The sequence below is a fragment of the Oreochromis aureus genome, linkage group 13, assembly GCF_013358895.1.
Source record: "Oreochromis aureus strain Israel breed Guangdong linkage group 13, ZZ_aureus, whole genome shotgun sequence".
Taxonomy (NCBI): domain Eukaryota; kingdom Metazoa; phylum Chordata; class Actinopteri; order Cichliformes; family Cichlidae; genus Oreochromis; species Oreochromis aureus.
The window spans coordinates 20,989,334-21,010,508 of NC_052954.1; the positions used below are offsets into that span (position 1 = coordinate 20,989,334).

Genomic DNA, 21,175 nt, shown 5'->3' on the forward strand with positions numbered 1-21,175 from the left:
CTCGAAGGACATTCAAAGCTCTTCTTTAGATGTGGGCGGTTTCTTCATTTATTCTCAGTCCAGATGATCCCACACCACTTTAATAATGTCGAATCCATGACTGATGGTGCTCAATTGTGTGCTTTTCAATCCAGGTATGCTTTTTACTGCATTGGCAGTGTGTTTGGGATCATTGTCATCCTGGCAAATGAAGCTGTTGCCAATCAGAAGCTTTCCAGATGGTATTGCATTTTAGATCAAAATCTGATGGTACTTTTCTGTCTTCATAATCCAACCAGTTTCGAGAAGACCTATGACAGAGCTTCCAGCACGTTTTACAGATGGCTGTACACACTCACTGTTGTACCTCCCCTAACCGCCCTTTTACACTTTTACAACCAAAATTTTCAAATTTGGCTTCATCACTCCATCAGAACCGTGAACTCCAATTTTCAGTCCAGTTCTTGTGTAATTTGGCATTTCCCTTCTTCCAGAATGGCTTTTGGATAGTCACCCTTCCACTGAGATGAGGCGTCAGTGCACAATAGATGGATCAGCTGAAGGGCCAGAGGGATCTCTCGGGTCCTATGTCAGCTCTTAGCCAAATATTTCTTAAGGACATGACTTTGGCATACGTTTCATCTGCTGATAGTTTTTTTTAATTTGTTTATGCCAACACCTTTTTTGTTCTCCACTTTTCCTCAAATTAAGGACAGACTGTCACACCATGCTAAGATACACCAAGCTTTCTGTTAATAGCTCTTTGGAAAATCACCTTGTTTGTGCAAAAATACAATTTTCTGCCCATCAAAATGTGTTATATTTGACATTTTTCATATATCCAACTAAAGAAATGAGAACAAGTCATCTGTCTTTGCAACCAGCTTTTAGTATCAAAGTACAATTTAAAATGTAAATAATTCTTTAAGTTGTCCTCTCATTATGTGTAGACACAGCACCGGTTCATCCCTTGAGTTTTTTTATGCTTGAATGATTCATAGGTCAGTCTAAGTGACTTAACAGAAGGAAAAAATCATTCCCCTGAAAATGGACGATCCAAGGACTAGCTCCTTGTAATTAACATAAATAAAGAAACGAGGGGTGGTTCAAAACGTCTGCACATACTGTACATTCTTACACTTGTCAGTTTGTTTCCCTCTCTCTACCAATAAAGTTTGAAAACTGTTAAAAAAACAGGTAACTGTAGTTCTGACATGAAGACAGTCACAATGTGCTGGGTGTGGTGTTCAGACAGAAAAAAATGTGTATGAGAGGTGAACAGCAGGTCAGGAGTTATTGGCTGGAATGCTGCATTCCCAAGATCTACCAGGTGTGCTGGGTGACTAACACTGTAAATACTGATGACCCCAGACACATTTACGATGACCCTAAGAGTTTAAAATCACTGTCCAAACAGACAGATGAAGAAAACATCATTTCCGTTTTGATAATGCAGAGAAAAAGCTCGGGAGGGAAAAGACCAGCTGTAAATTGTAAAACACAAGAGAGAAAAGCAATCACACGTGCTGCATAACACTGAGTAACCCACTGAGGTCCTAAAATAATCAGAGGCAGTCTCATTTGTTTTTAAATGTTGGCCCCATGTGTCACAGAAACATAAACGTATGTTTATAATCGCAAAGACAGACGGTTAAGTTAAACTTAACAAAGTACTAAAACATTTCAGGAAGATAAACACATAATTTTGCTGCTGCGAAGAAAAAAATAATCAATTCCTAGCAGTGATTTGTAACAGTTTTGTCATCCTGCCGATACAGGAGCAAGATCAAAAAGCACTTCTATGTAGTGTTTTCAAGGTTGTGAATGAAAAAGTTACCACAAAAATAACACACTCAGCAGCTACAGTGTAACAAATCTGTTTTTTGCTTTCTTTTGCTGATTGCTGATTCTATCCTAAACCTCTTGACACTGGAACCTCATCTATGAGAAGTGGTATTAGCAAACATCAAGCTAAAAAACAATAATAATAATAATAATTTCTGGTGGTCACAATCTCTAGGTTTTCTAGTTGTGATAAGTAAGTGGCTCTAAAAGTGTTCACTTGAGCAGAGTGGGCACATGGTACGAGGAGAAGACGTACAAATATACAGACAGCTATTGTCACTGGTCCATTTCACCAAATCCACTTGAAATGAGTCCTTTGTCAGCCTCTCTTTGCTGTGCTGCTCTGCTAACTCAGTCAAAACACGATTATTTTCTGCTTCTCCAATAACTCCCACTTGTAGCACTGACATGTCTCTATTTGAAAAGAAAAGAAAAAAAACATGAGACTTATGAATATGGCTCCTTTTGCATTTTTCTCATACAACGTAAATGAGAGCCTTAACTATAGTCGAGAGCTGCTTTCATGAGTAAATCATACAATGTGACATATAAGCACCATAAAACAAAGATATTTACTACTGGAGTTAGTTTTATTGCGCCTTTCCCATATTGCTCTTTATGCCAGTCTGACTTTAACATTAAGCAGCAGTGATAACAGTTCTTGTCATTACAGAAAAACTGACTGTGTACTTTTGAGTTTCTTCTGTCTGCATCGAGTCATGTGGTGGTTTAGAAAGCAGATACACAGGTTTTATCTGTTTAATGTGGAGCAAATGAAACAATTTATTATTGTTTTAAGGTCATCGCTATAAAACCAGAAGGACTGAATCCATGCACTCATCACATTACTGATATCCATCTAGAGTAATGGCCAATGAATTTGCCTGTTAGTGAGTAAAAGGAGACATATTACGTAAGCTGCTGTTTATGTCTTTGGCTGTAAAACAACCAATGTCCATCATTTCTCCTCGCACTAAAGCAAAATAAAAAAAAGAAAACCTAATATAATCGCAGAGGTGGGATGTAATTAATGGCTCTGTGTGAAATGAAATGACCCTACTGACATCCCCAGCTTAGCTCGCATACAGAAATTCTGCTTCACTCTCTTTACCTTTGCCTGCCTCTCTGAGTGTTTGTTTGAGTATGTGTTTGAAAATGTCGTCACCTGCGTCACATTTGAGGTTGATGAATGCCTAAGCAGTAAACTTGCTATGACTTTTCCTTGGAGCTCGAAACATGTTTTACAAAGCGCAGTAGTTTGTCTCCAGAGAAGCTTCTTTCTCTTGTAGCACAAGCTGTAAACACACCTGAGTGATGAGTCACAACGCTGGAGAGCTGGGACCTACTAGTGCCATTATCAGGCTGTTTGCAAGGAATGCGCTTAATGGAAACTAGTTTGAGAGACATCACGTTCTGCCCTGAGTGTAAACCATAACATATGGCGGGCTTTATGTCAGGCTTTAGGCCAAACCATCTCTGTTATCCTCTTCGAGGGTCAGGAGGGAAGTCTGCAGCTGTGTGGACAAAGCTTTCACAAGTGCTGAGCTGAATTTACTGTGAAACACCAGAGATTTAAAGCACTGACTTATCCCCTTAATAGTCCTTTCAACCATTTCTTAGAGTATATTTGAAGCTGTGAGAGCTTGTAGAAAAATGGGGCACATTTTAGCCAGATTAACCAGATTGATCATCTCTGCAGCACAAAAATCAACACTCGGTATGTTTGTGTATAAAAAATAATAAAATAATTACACAATTCTGTAATTTCACAACCTCCCCAAAAATCAGGCTACTTTGTAAAGAAATGTCATCTGCATGTCCATTAAGAAAAAAAAACACTCTACTGCTTATAAACACATGTCATGGTAAATGGCCTGTATTTATATAGCGCTTTTCTGGTCCCTAAGGACCCCAAAGCGCTTTACATATCCAGTCATTCACCCATTCACACACTGGTGATGGCAAGCTACGTTGTAGCCACAGCCACAGCCACCCTGGGGCGCACTGACAGAGGCGAGGCTGCCGGACACTGGCGCCACCGGGCCCTCTGACCACCACCAGTAGGCAACTGGTGAAGTGTCTTGCCCAAGGACACAACGACCGAGACTGTCTGAGCCGGGGCTCGAACCGGCAACCTTCCGATTACAAGGCGAACTCCCAACTCTTGAGCCACGATCGCCACGATCGATGTAATAGTATCTGGAGGCAAAAGAGCAAAGCTTCATAGCAGTGTCAGGTCCCATTCCCCTCTTCTTTTGTGTCTTTTTTTTTAATCACACCTCTGAGAAAAAACGCAGTATTTTTTTTCTTCCTTTGATCCTAATCATAGGAAGTCAGATTACTAACAAAAAAATTTAATTCCAGGGGAAAAGTCATAATTCTGAGATTAAAGTCAGGAAAAGTGTTAAGTGTTTGTTCGAAGGGGTTGTCTGATGACTGCTGTTGTGGTTTGGCAGTATTCATAATTTAAATAAAACTGAATTGAACTGAATTTGTTTTCCTCAAAAATCAGAAAAAATGTCATAATCCAAACATTGACTTTTTTGTTCAGTGGCCCACGGACATGCTTTAGATCAGTTAGATCAACAATAATGGTGAGTTGCTGCACTGCCTCACTCTTGTTGTGTTGTTGCTGTTTTAGAAATCACCACAGAGGCGGTACTTATCTCATCTAAAATGCAGAAAGTGATATATGTAGTTCCTATAAGGCCAAATTACTAGTTACCCATATTCAATGTAACTACCTGTTACATAGTTTCTAAATTGATATTTTATTGTGTATTTATTAGCACGAACTATTAGTGAATTAGAAGTAGATTGTGTATAAATACAGTCTACTTCTAATATATGAACAGGAGGCTGATCTCTGTCCACTGACAGCGTCAGAAAGAGTGTGTCACACGTTTTCAGTGAGATAAAAGGTTTTGTGTGCTCCTATAGATCCTTCTTGCTCTGAAAACATTACTGCACTACATCAAAGCTTCCAGAGCAGCGTGAATACCTTCTCAGAATATTTATTAATCCTGACCTGACATGAGCTTGAAAGCAAACGTCCTCTGTGATTACAGGAGGATTGCATCAGCATGTTGATACCTTGTATTATGTTTAGATTAGCATGTGAGGAAGGCAAAGGTGTCGGTAGCTACCTTTGGTAGTTGGTAGAGTTATCATTTTTAAAATGTTATAATAGTTTGGTGAACTATTTCATACCCCAAAGATTTTTTTCTAATTATTTATTTATTGTTTAATCACTGATAAATCTGATTCAATTTTTGGTTTGTGGTCAGTGGTGTGAAAAATGGCCATCACCCAATCTACAACAGCACAAAGTGATACCTTCAAATTGTATTGTTGTCAAACCAAATACCCAAACTAAAATTCTATTGTTTATTTTAATGAAATACAAGATAAAAAGTTCAACAACAAAAAAATAAATAAATATACTATAAGCTCATCATGTCTTGTGAGAAATATCCTTGTCTTTAAGCTGCATTAACCAGAGCTGTCAAAGAAATGTGAAGTAACACTTGCAATATTTCTCTTCTGCTTTGAATTTTGTATATATTTGATTTGTACAATCAAGTTATAAAGTACAAATACTCAGAGTACATGGCATAAGTACATTTTGCCCCACTGAGTAGAATAGTAACACTCTTGGCCCTTGTGGTAGTCTTAAAGACAGAGTTTCTAAAACCTTAAATTCCTCTGGCGCATGCCTATCTCTGCAGGGTTCACAGCAAACTAAACAAACTTTAGACTAACCTAAGGAAGGAGATAACGTGAAATCATGACGGCAGTCAGCAGTGTCCCGGCGTGCCTTCACTTCAACATGCTCATAAAAGTCAGGGCGGCTAAAGATAGACACAGACGATCGCATTGACAGCAATAAATCAGTAGGAGACCCCCGGGGGGCCTTATGAGAAAGGGTCCTCAGATGGCACAGCTTAGCCTGCTTCCATTATGTTGATCCTCAGTCTGTCATTGAGTTAAAGCCCTCTTGTGACATGTTCTGTGACCTACAGACCTGGCTGTGTAGTGTTTTGCATTGCAGTCTGAGGCTCTGATGCAGACTATAGTCCTTTGATGCTCTAAACAATGATTTGTCATAGCTGTCTTGTAGTGCTACTATTAGTCAGAGAACCCCTCCACTGCCTGCATGGGCAATCCTAGCTGCTTTGCGCCCAAAGGGCCTCCACATTCCTGGCTCAGCTGGACATTCAGCAGGCCACCACCTGCAACATGTCAACACACTGCACAGACTTAACAACTCCCCCACCCCCCTTAAAACCATTTACTCTCACCTCTAACTGGAAGGTGCTGTAAAAATAGTGCCTGAAATTACTTACGGGACTTGTTGATGGGGCATTAAGAAATATATTGGAAAAACAGAAGGACAGCTTACAGAAAATGTGAAGGTAGAGATGTTTTATGGTCTTCTTAAAATTCACCAGAGGTACGAGTTAAACAAGCACATTTTATATCTAATTTGCATATTTAACATATATTTTGTCCTCAAAGCTTTCCATTTGGAAGTGTCAAAAAATTGCATTCAAAAGAAAAATACTCATTAGCTTGGCTTCCTGGTGGGTGTTAAGAGGTTAAAGATATGAATAACAAGTTAAAGTTCTAAACAACAGACAGATTTGCTTGACATTTGCCTGTGGCTCTGTGTGTTAACAGTGGGGAAAGTAGAGACATGGTGTCTTGTCTCAGCTGTCACTTGTGAGCATGTGGTGGGAAAACTGCCCACACTGTGCCTCTCAGGCTCATCCACATGCTGCGACTGCTGCGCCATCTTTCTAAAAACCGCACTGGAACATCTTTTGTTTTTCTCCATGGCTTTGTCTCCTTCCTATTGTTGTCATCTTCAGACTGGCATAAGTCATTGCGTGGCCATAAGGAGTTTGAGTGTTTTCCAAAGTTCTCTTGTTGAAAAGACTGAGTGACTAATTAAAAAAACATTGTCAATTTACTTCGGTGGCTGAATGCACCGATCCGCTTTGATGTCTGATTTAAGAAACCCATCCTTCATCAAGAAGGAGCTGGCTCATTGCTGATTACGTACAAAATGCAATTTCTGCATTTGCATAACAAAGACAAGACTGATAGATCTTATCTGAGGCTCCTCTTGAGTTTGTTGCTTGTTTGCCCTGAACTGCAGTTGCCTAGTAGCCACAGCGATGCCCTCTTCATTTCCAATTGACATCACATGGCGCCAGAGGAGCTCGCCCAGGATAACTGGACAGGCTTCCAGAGGCAACTCCTCACTAGTGTAACATGCACAAGCTGAGTAGCCATGTATTTTTCAGATGTGTGATATTAACAGAAACACAGGGGCATTTTTTTCCTCTTTATGGGTGCTTGGATGAATCGGTGCCAAAAGCAGTGTGCCTTCACTCTGCGTTAGTCGAGAGAGACCTCTATGACTCTGCACACGCAGTGAAAACCTGACCATGTTTCTTGGGTGTGAACACAACGTTTATCAGTGGAAAATGATGGCCGAAAAAAATAAATGGTCGATGAGTCAGCCTGATGGAGCGCTGGGACATTTCTACTTAAAAGTCAAACATGGCTGCTGGGAAACCTTCCAAGTTGTCATGTTCCAGGCGTGATTGCCTGGAACATGACAACGTGATTTGTGTGTACTGCGACAAATCAACCGTGTAGGTTTCCATTCTTGCAACCATATGACCCCGAATATGCTCATCAAGACAAACAGCATCACACGATAGAATAGGTGTTTCTCTCTTTTTCTACTAATATTTCCTCATACGACATCTGCATTATTTGGTTCTTCTCCCCTTTAAAGGTGGTATCATTCTTGTCTTTGTTATACAAATACAGAAACTGATTTTGTACATAATCAGCAATGAGCCAGCTCCTTCTCAAGGTCTCAAGTTCGAAGATGATCCATAAAAACTGAAGATAATAATAAACGTTGTGTTCGCAGTTTAGAGCCCACAGTTTTCAAGATATCACTTCCAAATTCAGTGTGATGACATGAATAACAGCTTGAGCTGATTAAATTTTTAGAAAATCAGGTCAATGTGAAAATCAGCAAAAAGTTTGTATTATCTTCAGTTTTTATGGATCATCTTTGAACTTTAGACCTTGAGAGACATGACTACCTAAGTTGGCTAAGCTTTTGACCTTGACCTTCACTGTTAGCACCCAAGGTCAATTGACGAAATGACAATAGAGCCTGATGTCAGCCGTTTGTAATAAAAATATCACAAAGCATCAAAGTTTTAGTCTAGCCCTCGCCGTTCGGGGGAGTTGCTCTTTCTGAGTGCTCTTGTTTCTACTGCTTTCTACTATTTTTATGTAGCTAAGGAAAAACTAAAGTTTCCACAGCCACAAAAAACAGGTAACACATTGGACCTGAGGGAATTTTTAAAACCTCAAGTTGTGCTGCAAGAGAACATCAAAACGGTGTTTTCTTTAATATCAGATGATTTACTAAAACTAACATAACAACTTGAAGATTTGAAGACTGCTCATTGGGTTTAGATTCCCTTAGCCGTGTGCTTTGGTGCTCTTCTAAACTACAGAGCCACATGACGTGAAGCGCAAACAGCAGATGCTTAGTTGCTTTTAAAGCCTCAGCAGTCTCTATATATGGGCATTACTTTGTCTCTGCAATGATGCTTCTTACTGAACATGACAGTCACATTCAGTGTTACATAAGACTTTTTGGAGTCTCTGCTTATTGCTGACATTTCCACGTTTACCTGTCTGCTGACCAAAGCTTTGCTTCTCTTTTATAGTGTCCAAATGCCACCCTGAAGCTAAAAAGTCACAGTCGTCTTGGATCAAAGCGAGCTCTCTCCCTCTCTACTGCATGTGTGGTTTATTTAAGGGTTTTTTGGTGTTTCAAAATGATCCATGTGTAGTATTCAGTCTGATATGTGGGCTTGATAAAAAGCAACTGCCAAGAATCTCCTTATATACACAACTCACCAGCCTGCTGAGAATCATCAGGAGAAAGGAACAGGGGAGCTACAGTAGCAGCTTTCTGTTTATGTTGCAGTTGGCTGCCATACTTCAAAATCATTCTGTATTGATTCCCTGCTGATGGACCTTTCAAAGCAGGGATTGAATTCTGACTCAACATAAACTGATGGAAAAGGAACATTTTCTAGATTTAGATGCATTCACTTTATTTTGCAGTGAGCATTTACAGGAAGTTCTGACCCTGCAAGCAGGTCATTGCACGAAGGTCTCATAATATCCTGAGCGTGGATGTGCTAAGGAGAGCTGGATACTATTCAAAGATGGCCTGTGTGTAGCATCTGGTAAATCCAACAGGTTTTTCAACACCTTGCTTTTGTTAGTGATTAAACAGATGAGCACACTAGTTAAAAGGCCCAAAGGTACTGATATCTCTTGATTTCTTGGCTGCTTCCTTTGTATGTTTTCTGTTCCAATTAAGCCTCTAGTGATGGTAATGCCACTCAAAGGGACTTGTATAGGTAAAGGCAGATATTCTGCTTCTTTATGCCTCTGAAGCAACTTTATCATTCTCCTGAATTCTTGATATACTCATCAACTGATCAAAAACGCACACTTTTTACTCTAAACTCTGAAGAAGATTCACTTCTTCCTACTAATTTACCCGTAAAGTTGCTTTCAGCACAGACGGTCACTCTCCCCAGTACTCTTAGGACAAACTTCGATGCTCTGTGCAGTGCGCCTATCATTAGTGGGGCCCATCAACCCTATTAAATCATTCTGTTGCCAAAGGTTTTACATATGTTCCACAATATTCCCATTGCAATTAAGAAGTCCTCTTTTAACATGCTTCATAACACTGTTATCCTTTTCATATAGAGGGAATAAATCTAGTCGGATTAGCAGGACCCAGCTCTAAAGACCAAAGGACTCTGGAGGTCTAGCTTTGCACATAGGGTCTAATGAGAATTCCCACTGTGGCATAACAATTTAAGCTCAGGGGTTTTTAGTGCAATAATTTGATCCAAAATGTAACACTTGGTCACATGATAAGGATACGGGTTTAAATTAGAAGAATTTATAGGCTCTTCCTCCATTTCCTTCTGTAAAAACCTTTACTTTTTGGTTTGATCGAGGGATAAAAGACCACGCTTTATACATTAGCCAGTTTCTCTCAAGAACTATGACTACTTACCAAGGATCATTTCTTTTGGTACCTACCAAACAAAAGATGCTCAAAAGATCTCCATTTCCAAATGAACCTAAAAAATCATCCTTGGATCTCGTCGGAGATTTCATAGATGATCAGTGGAACTCTGTCTTAGACTTTGTACACACATTATCTTTGCACAGTAAACATGCTTTTGTGCAGGAAAAAGTGGTGTACAGAGTTCATTTCACTAATGCTACACTGGGAAGAACCTTGAGCCATGTTGTGCTCAGTGTAGAGGCCAGCACTCTTAATGTGTGACTTAATAACTGATCTGCTGGCTGCTCCCGAAGCTCTCGACGTTCTAAAGTTCAGTGTTTTTTTGTTTTTTTTAAGCCTTTACTACGATGTTTGGAATTCCATTAAACCCTGAACTCAGCACTCTTTTTGGTTTAATATTAAAGAAATATGGTACTGTTTTACCAGTGGAAATCAGTGTGATCATTGCTTTCACTACACTCCTTTCAAGCTTTCCAAGCTTTTAAATCGAGTGCAACATGCTCCTCCATCCTTCTATGTGTTTATGCGTAAATAACGAACAACAAACAATCCCAGAGTTAACACAAACTACTGTATGATAGTTATTTAGGCCCTCATAATATCTTGTTATTAACTGTAGTCTTATAGTGGACAGTATGGTATTGTCATTTTTGATTAATAATGCTTTTCATATGGGAACTTTGAAGTCAAAAAATGTGTGTTTAGTATGTTCTACAATTTAAAAAAAAACCTGTGATTGGTAAATACATTATACCTAGGGGGGAAAAAATGGCTGACCTAGAGGACTAGAGGAGAATGGATATTGCATTCAACAGGTGGCCAGAAAAACAACTTCAAATGTGTGATAATACTGCTCCGTCTCTGCTGGGTGTGAAAATATGTAGGGCCCAACTGTTTGCTAACACAATCACATTTACCGTGGCAAATTTATGGGGTGATGATAAGTCAAACAAAATCATTTGAAGCAGGTTCGAAGTGAGACACATGTCAGTAAAGTGTTTAAAAGAGGACGGAACAGTAAATCTAAACGATAGTGATCAATAATCATTAGTAGAATCACCAGCAATCCAACAGCAGTGTGGTCTCTGTCTCAGCGGCTAAATGGCTAAAAGGACCTGACAGGACTCTGTCTGCCATCTGCTCACCCAAACGTGTCCGCTATACATGGCCCACTTCCAAAATCCCTCAATAAAAATAAACTACTCAGCAGCCAGAGATCAAAGTGTCAGCTCAAGGATGATGCATCAAAATCGGCCTCCCAGGTAAAGTGGCGAGATGGCTGAGGATGTCTGTATTTGTTCAGTCTGCTATGCTGAGGATTGTTCACAGATGGCACAAAAACTGTTTCCATCAGTCATGAGTGTCCCCCCTCAGTTGGTGTGAACTGACTTTTGACTTGTTACATAACACAGCATGTCACTCTCTGAGACAACTCCAGATCAGCCAAGATTGCACAAGGTAGAGGAAACAAAGTCACATTTGATATCTCGACTTAACAACAGAGTCTAGCAGGATTGGAAATCTTTGGATTTCTAGCCTCAGACCTCCTCAGAGAGTGGCAGGACCCTCACCACTGAAAATCACCACTTTGTCATATTGCTCGTAATGACTGCCAGTTACTGAGTCACCTCTCCGATGGCAGAGCAACTGAAAATGCAATTTCAAGTGTTCGGAGTCTTCGGGGGGTGTTGGGAGAACCGACAGACTGTGGCGAAATGAGCATGCTCTGAACCGAAGATAAACCTTAGCAGGGAATCGGAGGGCTGATAAGGTCGTCTTTTTAAGCACAGGTCACCTTGGCCTCTTGAAACGAGAGCAGAGGCCTGACGGCGTAGTGAATGACATTACATCTCGCCAGCAGTGATAATGGTGTCTGACGATAAGTACTGTTATTACAAGTATGACTGGCTTGATCTGGACCTGAAGTGCATTGATGACATCTAGATTCCTGAGATTGAAACTTGAAATGAAAATCCAAACTGTGCAAAGCACAGGCATTGCTATTCAGATGCAGTGTGAAAACATTAAGGCCCAGAGAAATAAAACAGAGGGGTGTGTGCATCTGTCTCCCTATTGACTGCAGTCTTAAATATTTTTATATCTACCGTGGCAGTTTTATTATCATTTTTTTCTCATACCACCCACTTTCCAAGCCATCCATTAATAGACAAAACTCCATTTACAATCCAACAACATTATCTTCACAGACTAAGTATGGTATTATGGTGAAAGACCACAGCACTGCTGAGAATAGAATAGAATTTGCCCGTGAACCCATGAATCAAACTGTTGTTTCGCTTGGCTCAATGTCATCGAGGGAGGTTAGGGTAAAGTAGTAGATGGTGTTTTTTGATGGAGATGTCATGAAGCTCTAAAAATATTTTTTTCACATATTGAGGGTACAGTGAGTAGGAACCTTTTACTGATGGACAGAGCTTGGAGAGCGGACAGATTGGAAAGCAGGCTGCTGCAGCGTGGATGCCAGAGCAGAGACTGCATTTTCACATTTTACATGCTGGAAAATCATTCACAGAATACAATTTAAATAATGCCGAACGACTCTAACTACAAGCACAGAATGGCAGTTCCACACACAGCGAGCATCACACCCCTCCAAATTCTCAAATCAAATGTAAGGTGACGGTAATTAAGAACACTACAGGATTTCTGTCCACACTGCAGACTGCTCACCTGCATTATTACATTACCTTTTCAGACACATTAAGCTGCATACCATCTTGAGAGCCTCGCTGCAGTCTGTTTAATGAAGTCGGCTGAAACTAGAAGATGTTTAGAGCACAGGCTCACTCCTCCCCCTCCCTGTCCCTCATTTGACTGTGTACAGTAGTAGTGTGTGGGAGTTTGGCTTGGCTGGCCAACCCGATCTCTCCAGGGTGCTAGCAAAGTCTCAAGTGTGCTGAGAAGCCAGCTCAAAATAAATATGCGACCTCTTTTTCAGCCGAGGAATTATGAAGACCTCTTGCTCTTTTAGCAGGCATCACTAGAAAACTCCAGAGGTGACAAAAATCTAGCAGTGACCTCTTATACTCTAATGTGATCTAATAAGTTTTATTTGGATCTCTCGTGCCTCTGGAGGCTGTTGTGGGCAGAATCGACAAAGATCATCACTGTGATCAGTTGCTTGACAATCTACATGATGAAATTTGTGGGTTATGTTTATTTAAAGTTCAAAAGAGAGCAGTCACAACTTCAATCCTGAGTGAAACAGGACGAAAGCCAGAAGCTAACTTTACTTTTGGCTGTCTTACAGGCCCAGAAAACTTACTTTATCAGTTAAGTTGTTACTGTGAGAAATCACGGTCCAACATGAACATTCCAGACAGATTTCATGCAAGGGTTTTTGTTTTGGTTTGATGGTTGGGAATCAGTTGGAAAAAGATGAAGTCACACATATTGTTGAGTGCCACAGAAGCCATATGGTAGGGAAAAAAAGATTTATTAATGTGTTACTTCTGCTTAAATATATTTTTCCTAACAAACAATCCGTGTTGTCCTCCAAAGGATATAGCAACATTTAAACCAAAATGTAAAATCAGGTTGTGGGCTGACGAGGTCAAAACTTCTACCAAACCTAAAGTATTGATGTTAATGGAAAATGCTTTTAAAACAATTTTTTGTGATGTGTATCATAACAACAGCCCACAGATTCTCACACACTTATGGGTCTCCTTAGCTTAATATAGCCTTTTTCCCCAGACTAAGTTTCATTGTTGAGCCATTCATGTGTAATGCCACTGCTCTTATCCACCCTCAGCTCTCACAACATCCTTTTTTCCAGCAGCCATTTTCAGCTACAAATGGTGCGTTTATTCAAAGAGCCCCAGTTTATTGGATTGGCTGATAATAAACAGCTGTATGGATGAGAGGAGGGGTTACAGAACGACTAAAGCGTCAAACATGAGACTTGTCTGAAAGGTTAAAAAAAAAAAAAAAAAAAAAAAAAAAAAAAAAAAGAAGACCTACAATGAAAAAAAAAAAAAAAGCTGTAATATTCAGGTTTCTATTCCCCTGTTTACGCCATAATGTTGGCTCAGATAATCTATTAAGAAATGCCGAAAGTATATGTCGAAAGAATTTTAAGCCCCTCTTGCAACTTTATCAGTAGAGTATTGCACAAATTAGCTGTATACTGGAAGCGAAACCATCTTCTGACAGAAGCCAGCCCTCCTTACACTGCTCTTAGTTATCCAGCTCAATGTGTCCATCTGCTGGATGTTAGTGAGGTCTGCCATGACGTCATGTTCAGGTACAACAATTTCACAGAAAGATAGGGGGAAAAAAGTCAATTTTAAAGAAAGGTACAAACAAGTCAAATACATTATAGTAAAATGTTTTATTCAAAAACATCCCAAGTAGATTCCTTTATAATATCTTACAAATATCTGGTATGAAGACTCAAACAAAAAGAAAAAAAAAGTGTGAGCGTGACATTTAAAGAGGGACGAGACAACAACAAAAAGAAATAACTTGATTGGCAAACTAACTGACAAACATTAAACCCAACCTTTATTCTTATCCAAGCCCTCAAAGAGAACTGTGTCTTGACGAAGCCTAACCCCAAATCAAGAATATGGCCATATGCAAGGAGCTGCTGTGCTCTTTGAAACTGAGCTGATGATTGTTTGTAAAAGTGAAATGATTGGACAATGCTACGAGAAGGAGGTGAAGCTAGTGCTGTAATCTGTCTCAAACATCAAGACTCTCTTATTGGGATTAAACGCTACTAGGTTCATGAGATCGCTTTGAAAATAATGGTACGTTCTTACCTCCTTCATTTGACAGTTTAAAGAATATAATCACTCTATTTGGGCTTGTCTGATATTGCAAAAAAATTAGTGCAGGGCTACTGAGCTTAATTTGAATTTACAGTTTCATATAGCAAGATTAATGATTCCCTATCTATGAACTTTTGTGTAATACTCTACAGTTCAGTCACAGTTACACAAAGGAAAAAAAACAACAACAAAAAATCAATATGGACGCATTTTCACATTCATAGAAATTAATTCTTGCACACTTATGGCCAAAAATGTCACCAGCTCTGTGCATCATGGTTCAGTTTGTTCCCCACAAACCGCAAACAAGTCTCATTGCTTGTAAATTCTAGAAAGAAGATTGTTTGGGTGTTGCACTTACTCTCCTCAAACTGTTGGATAGCAGCCTGATTTAGCACATGTACAAAGTCGGTAGATTCATTCCAAACATGGTCAGAAACTTTGATTCAAGTTTCTGTTTTGTTGACATTTCCTCAGCTCGACACAAGTGTCACACTGAACATTTCCCTCTACGTTTCATCAGCAAAAAGGTTACGCGACAATACTCTAATGAGGTTAATTCTGATTTCAAACTAGAACTCCGTGTGGGAAACAAGAGAGGGGCTCATTATCTCCTGAGGAAGAGATTCTGCATTGATGCATAAGACGTGTCCAGGCCCAGAATAACTTAACTCAGCACCTCAGAGACATTTCATATGCAACGTCCAATTAGGGAGTGATTTTTCCAGATACTGTTGCGAAGTAAAACTAGCAGATACGGTGGTAGTAGGCAACTGAGCATCAGTGGTTGGGCTTTGAACATAGCCGGTGGCGGTTAAACCGTGGTGAAAAGGAAACGCTTTAGACATGAACAAAATACAATTAACAGTCATTGTTTCTGGTAGAACAGCGTTAACCAGCAAAGCACAAACTGACATCAAAGAGCACTGACAATCAAACTAGATACGTCCCTCTCTGCACTAAATTTTGGGAAGACCAATCTTCTGGTAAGGCTGGCGTAGTTGTTTTATACATTCATGGGAACGAGACTGACCACGCCACGGTACAAGGAAGGTACCGCAGCAGACAGACACATTACATATAGTACTTGAACTGGTTTACAATCAAGCAAAAGAAGGCACTGGAAACATATTATACCACACTGGATTCTTATGCTCTCAGTTATCCATCTTGAAAAAGATAAAAATCTAAAAATCTTCTCTGGACATCATTTGTTTTTGAAAAATAAAGTCTGAAATGTTTAGAAAAATTATTTTTGCACCTTTGACTCATTTTAGCAAGGATAGTTTACAAAAATTAAGTTGCTATAAAAAAAAAAAGGGAAAAAAATACTTATGGCATTTTGGTTCTTACATAAACCTCTGATTGACCCATTTGCACTAAAAATCTAAGAACATGACAACATCGACTATTCTTTTGTGCTGACAGGGAAAGAAAACTTGCGTGTCCTTTTGACAAACAAGTTGAGTTTTTAAAACAAGTGTTTAAAGGCTTTATAGACTTACTATAAAAGCAGAAATGTATGTTACCTTTGAAATGGAAACAAAAACAAATAAATTAGTGCTCTGTGTCAACAAATACTATCAGAAAAGAAAGAAGAGAAGAAAAAGAAAACACTAGGTGGGTCACAGTGCTACCCATTTGGACAAGAGTGTTACTAGAGGTGAAAGGACAGCGCTACATCGGACAGTGCCATCTTCCTTGGTTAAAAACAGCACTTATGGAAGTCACAGTCCTCGCCTGCTTTTACATGGTAGGGGTCACTGGATGTCCAGTCTGCTGTACTTCACGCTGTGGTTCCACTGCAACGCTCGCCACGACAATGGCAGCTGGTAGTTCCGGGGGACCGGGCCGTTCACGTTCTCTTCAAAGTACTGGAACAGTCTATACCACCACACCCGTGAGAATGGGTTACTCTGTGATGTCTCTTTCAGCGACTGAAACACAACAAAAAAAAGAGAGATCACAACTGAGCCACAATTACTGTTGTGGCAGGTTAAGACCTTTTAATGTTACCTGTAACTCACATACTCTATACAACCTAAGTTGTATAGAGTATGTGAGTTACAGGTAACATTAGGCTCAGCTTTGTTCACTGCTAAACAAACCACATTTGAATTCTAGTACAAGTCTATGCTACACATGATTTTAGCCCACTGGTATGTGGTTGCTAGGCAACATGACCACATTATAATATCTGATATAGATAAGAACCTAGAGGGGCCTTTGGTATGTTTGGTTGCTCAACTCTTTACTGCGAAAGAGGAATTTGCTAATTTTGTGTTTTATAGCAAGATTAGGCATCTTTACTTTGCTGACATTATCTTTTTCCAAAAAATAAAAAAATAAAATTTTAGCAGACAAACATAAATGGTACACTCACCTGTTGGTTGGCCATAGTATGGTACCACCAGAAGAGACGTGTAGTGATAAAGTAGGCCACAACCACATCCACAGTGTAGTGGTCATGGGCAAGAAGGATGCAGAATATTCCCACCGCACTCAGAGTCCAGCAAAGCCAGTGATACCACCAGAATCGCTTTGGAGAATCTACCAAAAAGAGAGGGGGGGAAAAAAAAGTTCAATATATCAGAAAGAACAAACTAATCACCAAAAAATGGTTTTCTACTCGAATTCCAACTCCCAACTCTGTATCAGCTGGTACTGACGTGTCAGTGTGACCCTACAGCACTACTTAAAGCTTTTCTTCTTTTCACCACTAGATGTCACCACTGTATCAATCAGCACTGCAGTGCCATGTGACACACTCAAATAAAGACCTTTCGAACACCAGGATTTAATCAAAAACATTGCCACAATATGATAAAGCAGTTAAAAAAGCTACAGCATTTCATCTGCATTCTGGGTTAGCCGTAAACAAAGTGGGTGTGGGTGGAGGGGAATGGGGGGGAAATGGTTAGATAACGGAAACGCCTGGTGAGCAACAGAAACTGTTGTTATGTAATCAAGCAACAACTAAAACTGACACTAAGATGACAAAAAAAAAAAATAAAAAAAAATGAAGAGACTGAAACACTTCCTCTTCACTTTTACACAGGGTCGACATTTGCTTGTGCAGTTGTGTCACAGTATCTACTCGAGTGTGAAATATCAATGTGATGCCAAAGGCACTAAAACCGAAAGACTAGTTGGTAAATCGAAAATATATAATCTAAGTCCATCTTAATGCTAATTTTAGTAGCAGAGAAAATCGGAAACTAAATCCCCAAACACATTTTTTAAATGATTTATGGGACTGTCAAAATCATCAGTTTTAAAAAGAAAGCTTGACTTTGAGAAAGGGAACTGACCCTAGAAGTAAAATATTACAATATATTCTTACTTAAACTGCAGCATAGACAAAGTTAAACTTACACTCTTTGATGAAGAGGTACGTTAGTGTCAGCATGACGGTGTGGCCACTATACAGGTAATCTCCACACATAGTGTGAGAACCTGTGATGGATAGCCCCCCACCGGCAATCATTTTCATTACTCTCCTCATCTGTGCCTCCCAGTTCCCGAGAAGCTGAAAGAAACACGGTCATTCATTAAATCAATTCTAAAGTACGACAGTATCAGCAGTGTGGGCAAATGAATTATAAAAAGTAAAATGTAAACTTTTTCATTGCTTTCCAGTTTTCCTTTTGAATTCACAAATTCCATTATCTGATGACAATTATATTATTTAGATACAGGTAAACCAATGACATACTGAAGATAACACAATTGCAAAATACCTGGTACAAGTGAAAGCCTCTGCAAACATACTTTCACAAAAACAACTGTATTGGAAGCAAAATGTACAGTGTGAAAGAGAAGTTTTCACAGGAACCTATGCAGGTCCATGAAACTGTAAGTACACCCATACTGCTTCCACAGGAATTATGAAGGCTAGTAGCAGCCAGGTCCTGCTAATCAACTACATCTGATTAATAAATCATCAGCAAGTGACAATTTCTATAAAAGCAGAGATTTATGCAGGTGCTGGTCTGGTGCATTCAGGTGTGTTTTTTTTTTGTTTGTTTGTTTGTTTTTTTAGGAGAAAGCCTCTTTTCTCTAAAGACATGCATCTGAACAAACCACAGGACTTCAGAAATAAGACCACAGTGGAGATGTTTGGCAAAAACCAAACACAGCATGTCAAGACAAACACTTTACACCAACTGTCAAGCAGAGTGGTGTAGAGGTGATGATTTAGACTTGTTTTGCAGCCACAGGAACTGCACACCTTGCAGTCATTGAGCTGACCATGAACTCCTCTGTTTGTTTAAGTGTTCTAAAGTCAGGTGTGAAGACATCTGTCTGACAGCTTGACCTAAATTAGGTCAATGAACCCAAGCACAGCAGCAAATCTATAACAGAAAGGCTGAAAGTTAAAAGAATCTACTTGGGTCATTGCAGCATCTAAAGTCCAGACATCAACCTAATAGAAATGTTGTGGCGAGCCTTTCGTAAAGACGAGTGAGACAAAGTATTTCCACATTGATATGAGAGACTGATGAAGTCGAACAGAAAACAAGTCATTACTTTAAAGTAACAATAAATGATAAAGCCCTTTGAGAGGTTTTAACCATGAAAAAAAGAACTGTAATGCTGTAGTACCTGTTAATATCCACAACATTATGTGGATTTTATACTCTCTTTTAACATACAGAGTCAAATAACAAACAGAGCTTTGTTATTTGAAGACCAAATCCTTCAGGCTTTGCTGCAATACCACAGGAAATGGTTTAGTATTTTTACACAACAGCAAAAAGCAAGGGTGTACGACACTATGGGGGCAGAAAAGCTGTGTGGCTTCAATGCTATAGCCTGTGATTAGAGCTGGGCGATATAAGATTTTTTCATATCACGATATGTTTTTCATTTCAGGCGATAACGATATATATCACGATATAAGCCAAATAACTATATTTGTAAGATTTCAATGTGCCGTTGCTCACAAGTAAAATGTGAAATAATCAGCAGCTTGTTTTGATTTAAATATTTATTTCCCATAATAAGTTCAACAGGGTAGATGTACTTAAGGAACATGAGACTTCAGTTTCAGATAAATAAAGGCAAATATTGCAAACTACACAAAGGGCAGCCGCTAAAGCGTTTAAGTTTCAAAATAGAACAAACAAAACAGACCACTAAATTGTCAATTCCACTTAGAAACAAAATTTCAATTCTAAAAATAAATCTTAGTTTGTTTTACAGAAGAACAGACAAAATTGACTAACTTTTGTCAATATCAAATAAACTGAGAACTAAAAGGAAATTCTCAATCTCTCCTTAGCTAGCTTAGCTTTTCAAACAGTTTTAACAGTTACTTTAGTCTGACAAAAGCCGAATGACGAATTAGCGCTTTCAGTCAGAGATTGAGCATGCACCGCTTTATTGTATTTCCAGACTTGCTTTCGGCACAATTTACAGTGCGCGCTACTCTGTTTTTTGTCAGACTTGAAATAGCCGAAATACCTTCACACTACGGAACTTCTATGGCCTTTCCGTTCGACAAGCTCTCCGGCATTGGAACCATCATCTGTTTTTTCTTCGGTAACCTTCGCTCACGCTCTCGGTTGATTTTTCTCTAGTCGGCGCACTCATTTCCTCCATTACCTGGGCAGCCCGGCTGGCTGCTTCCCAAACAAATACACATTGTGCGCCTTGGCACTTGTGCTGTACGTAACAAGTCACGTGACGTGACGCTGCGGCTGTGATTGGTTCGGCTCTGCGCTACTTAAGTTTGATTGGCTGTTCTTTTTTTTTTTTTTTAAGAGGACAAGAGAGATGAGGCCTATCGCAATAGTTAAATTTTTCTATCGAGAAAAAGTTATTTCGCAATACATATCGTTATCGTTCTATCGCCCAGCTCTACCTGTGATTTGTATGGGTTACCTTTATTTTATTTGTTTTCAGTAACTATAATCTTGACCCTCACATTTCCCCCAAACATGTCAATATGAGCAGTGTAGGCTACATGACCTAAACTTTAGTAGCATGATGCTAAAATAATATTTTAAGCTAAAGAAGATAGTAACCCAACAAGAAGCCTGGATTTAGGGATGTCAAACTCATTTTACATCATGGGCCCAATACAGCCAACTTTGATCTCAAGTGGGCCAGGTAAGTGAAAATCCCCTGGCCCACTGGTCAAAAAACTGACCAGTGGGCCAGTTCTGGCACTTGGGCCTTTTGTTTCTCATCCCTGATATAAAGGCTTCTGGCAATGGGATATGAAAATGCTTCAATAGCATTTGCAAAATAGGAACCCAAAGAAAGTTGAGCAACTACTTGACTCCTCTGGCAAAAATAGATGGACACATACAATGATTGATCAGTGGGGACAACATTTGTTCCCAAATCAGTTAAGAAACAAACCATTCACGCTCAAAAATTTACATAT

General features: G+C 39.4%; 1 protein-coding gene across 1 annotated transcript in view; it reads right to left on the reverse strand.

Annotated features, from left to right (window-relative positions):
* Nucleotides 1-14,320: 14,320 nt before the first annotated feature.
* LOC116333766 (phosphatidylcholine:ceramide cholinephosphotransferase 1) overlaps nucleotides 14,321-21,175 on the reverse strand; it is a 28,277-nt gene continuing 21,422 nt past the window's right edge. The window contains exons 4-6 of the mRNA XM_031757024.2: nucleotides 18,157-18,310; nucleotides 17,165-17,331; nucleotides 14,321-16,718 (exon numbers count right to left, since the gene is read on the reverse strand). Of these exons, the coding sequence (XP_031612884.1) occupies nucleotides 16,542-16,718; nucleotides 17,165-17,331; nucleotides 18,157-18,310 (498 nt within the window). The 3' untranslated portion in view covers nucleotides 14,321-16,541. The remainder of the gene's footprint in view (nucleotides 16,719-17,164; nucleotides 17,332-18,156; nucleotides 18,311-21,175) is intronic.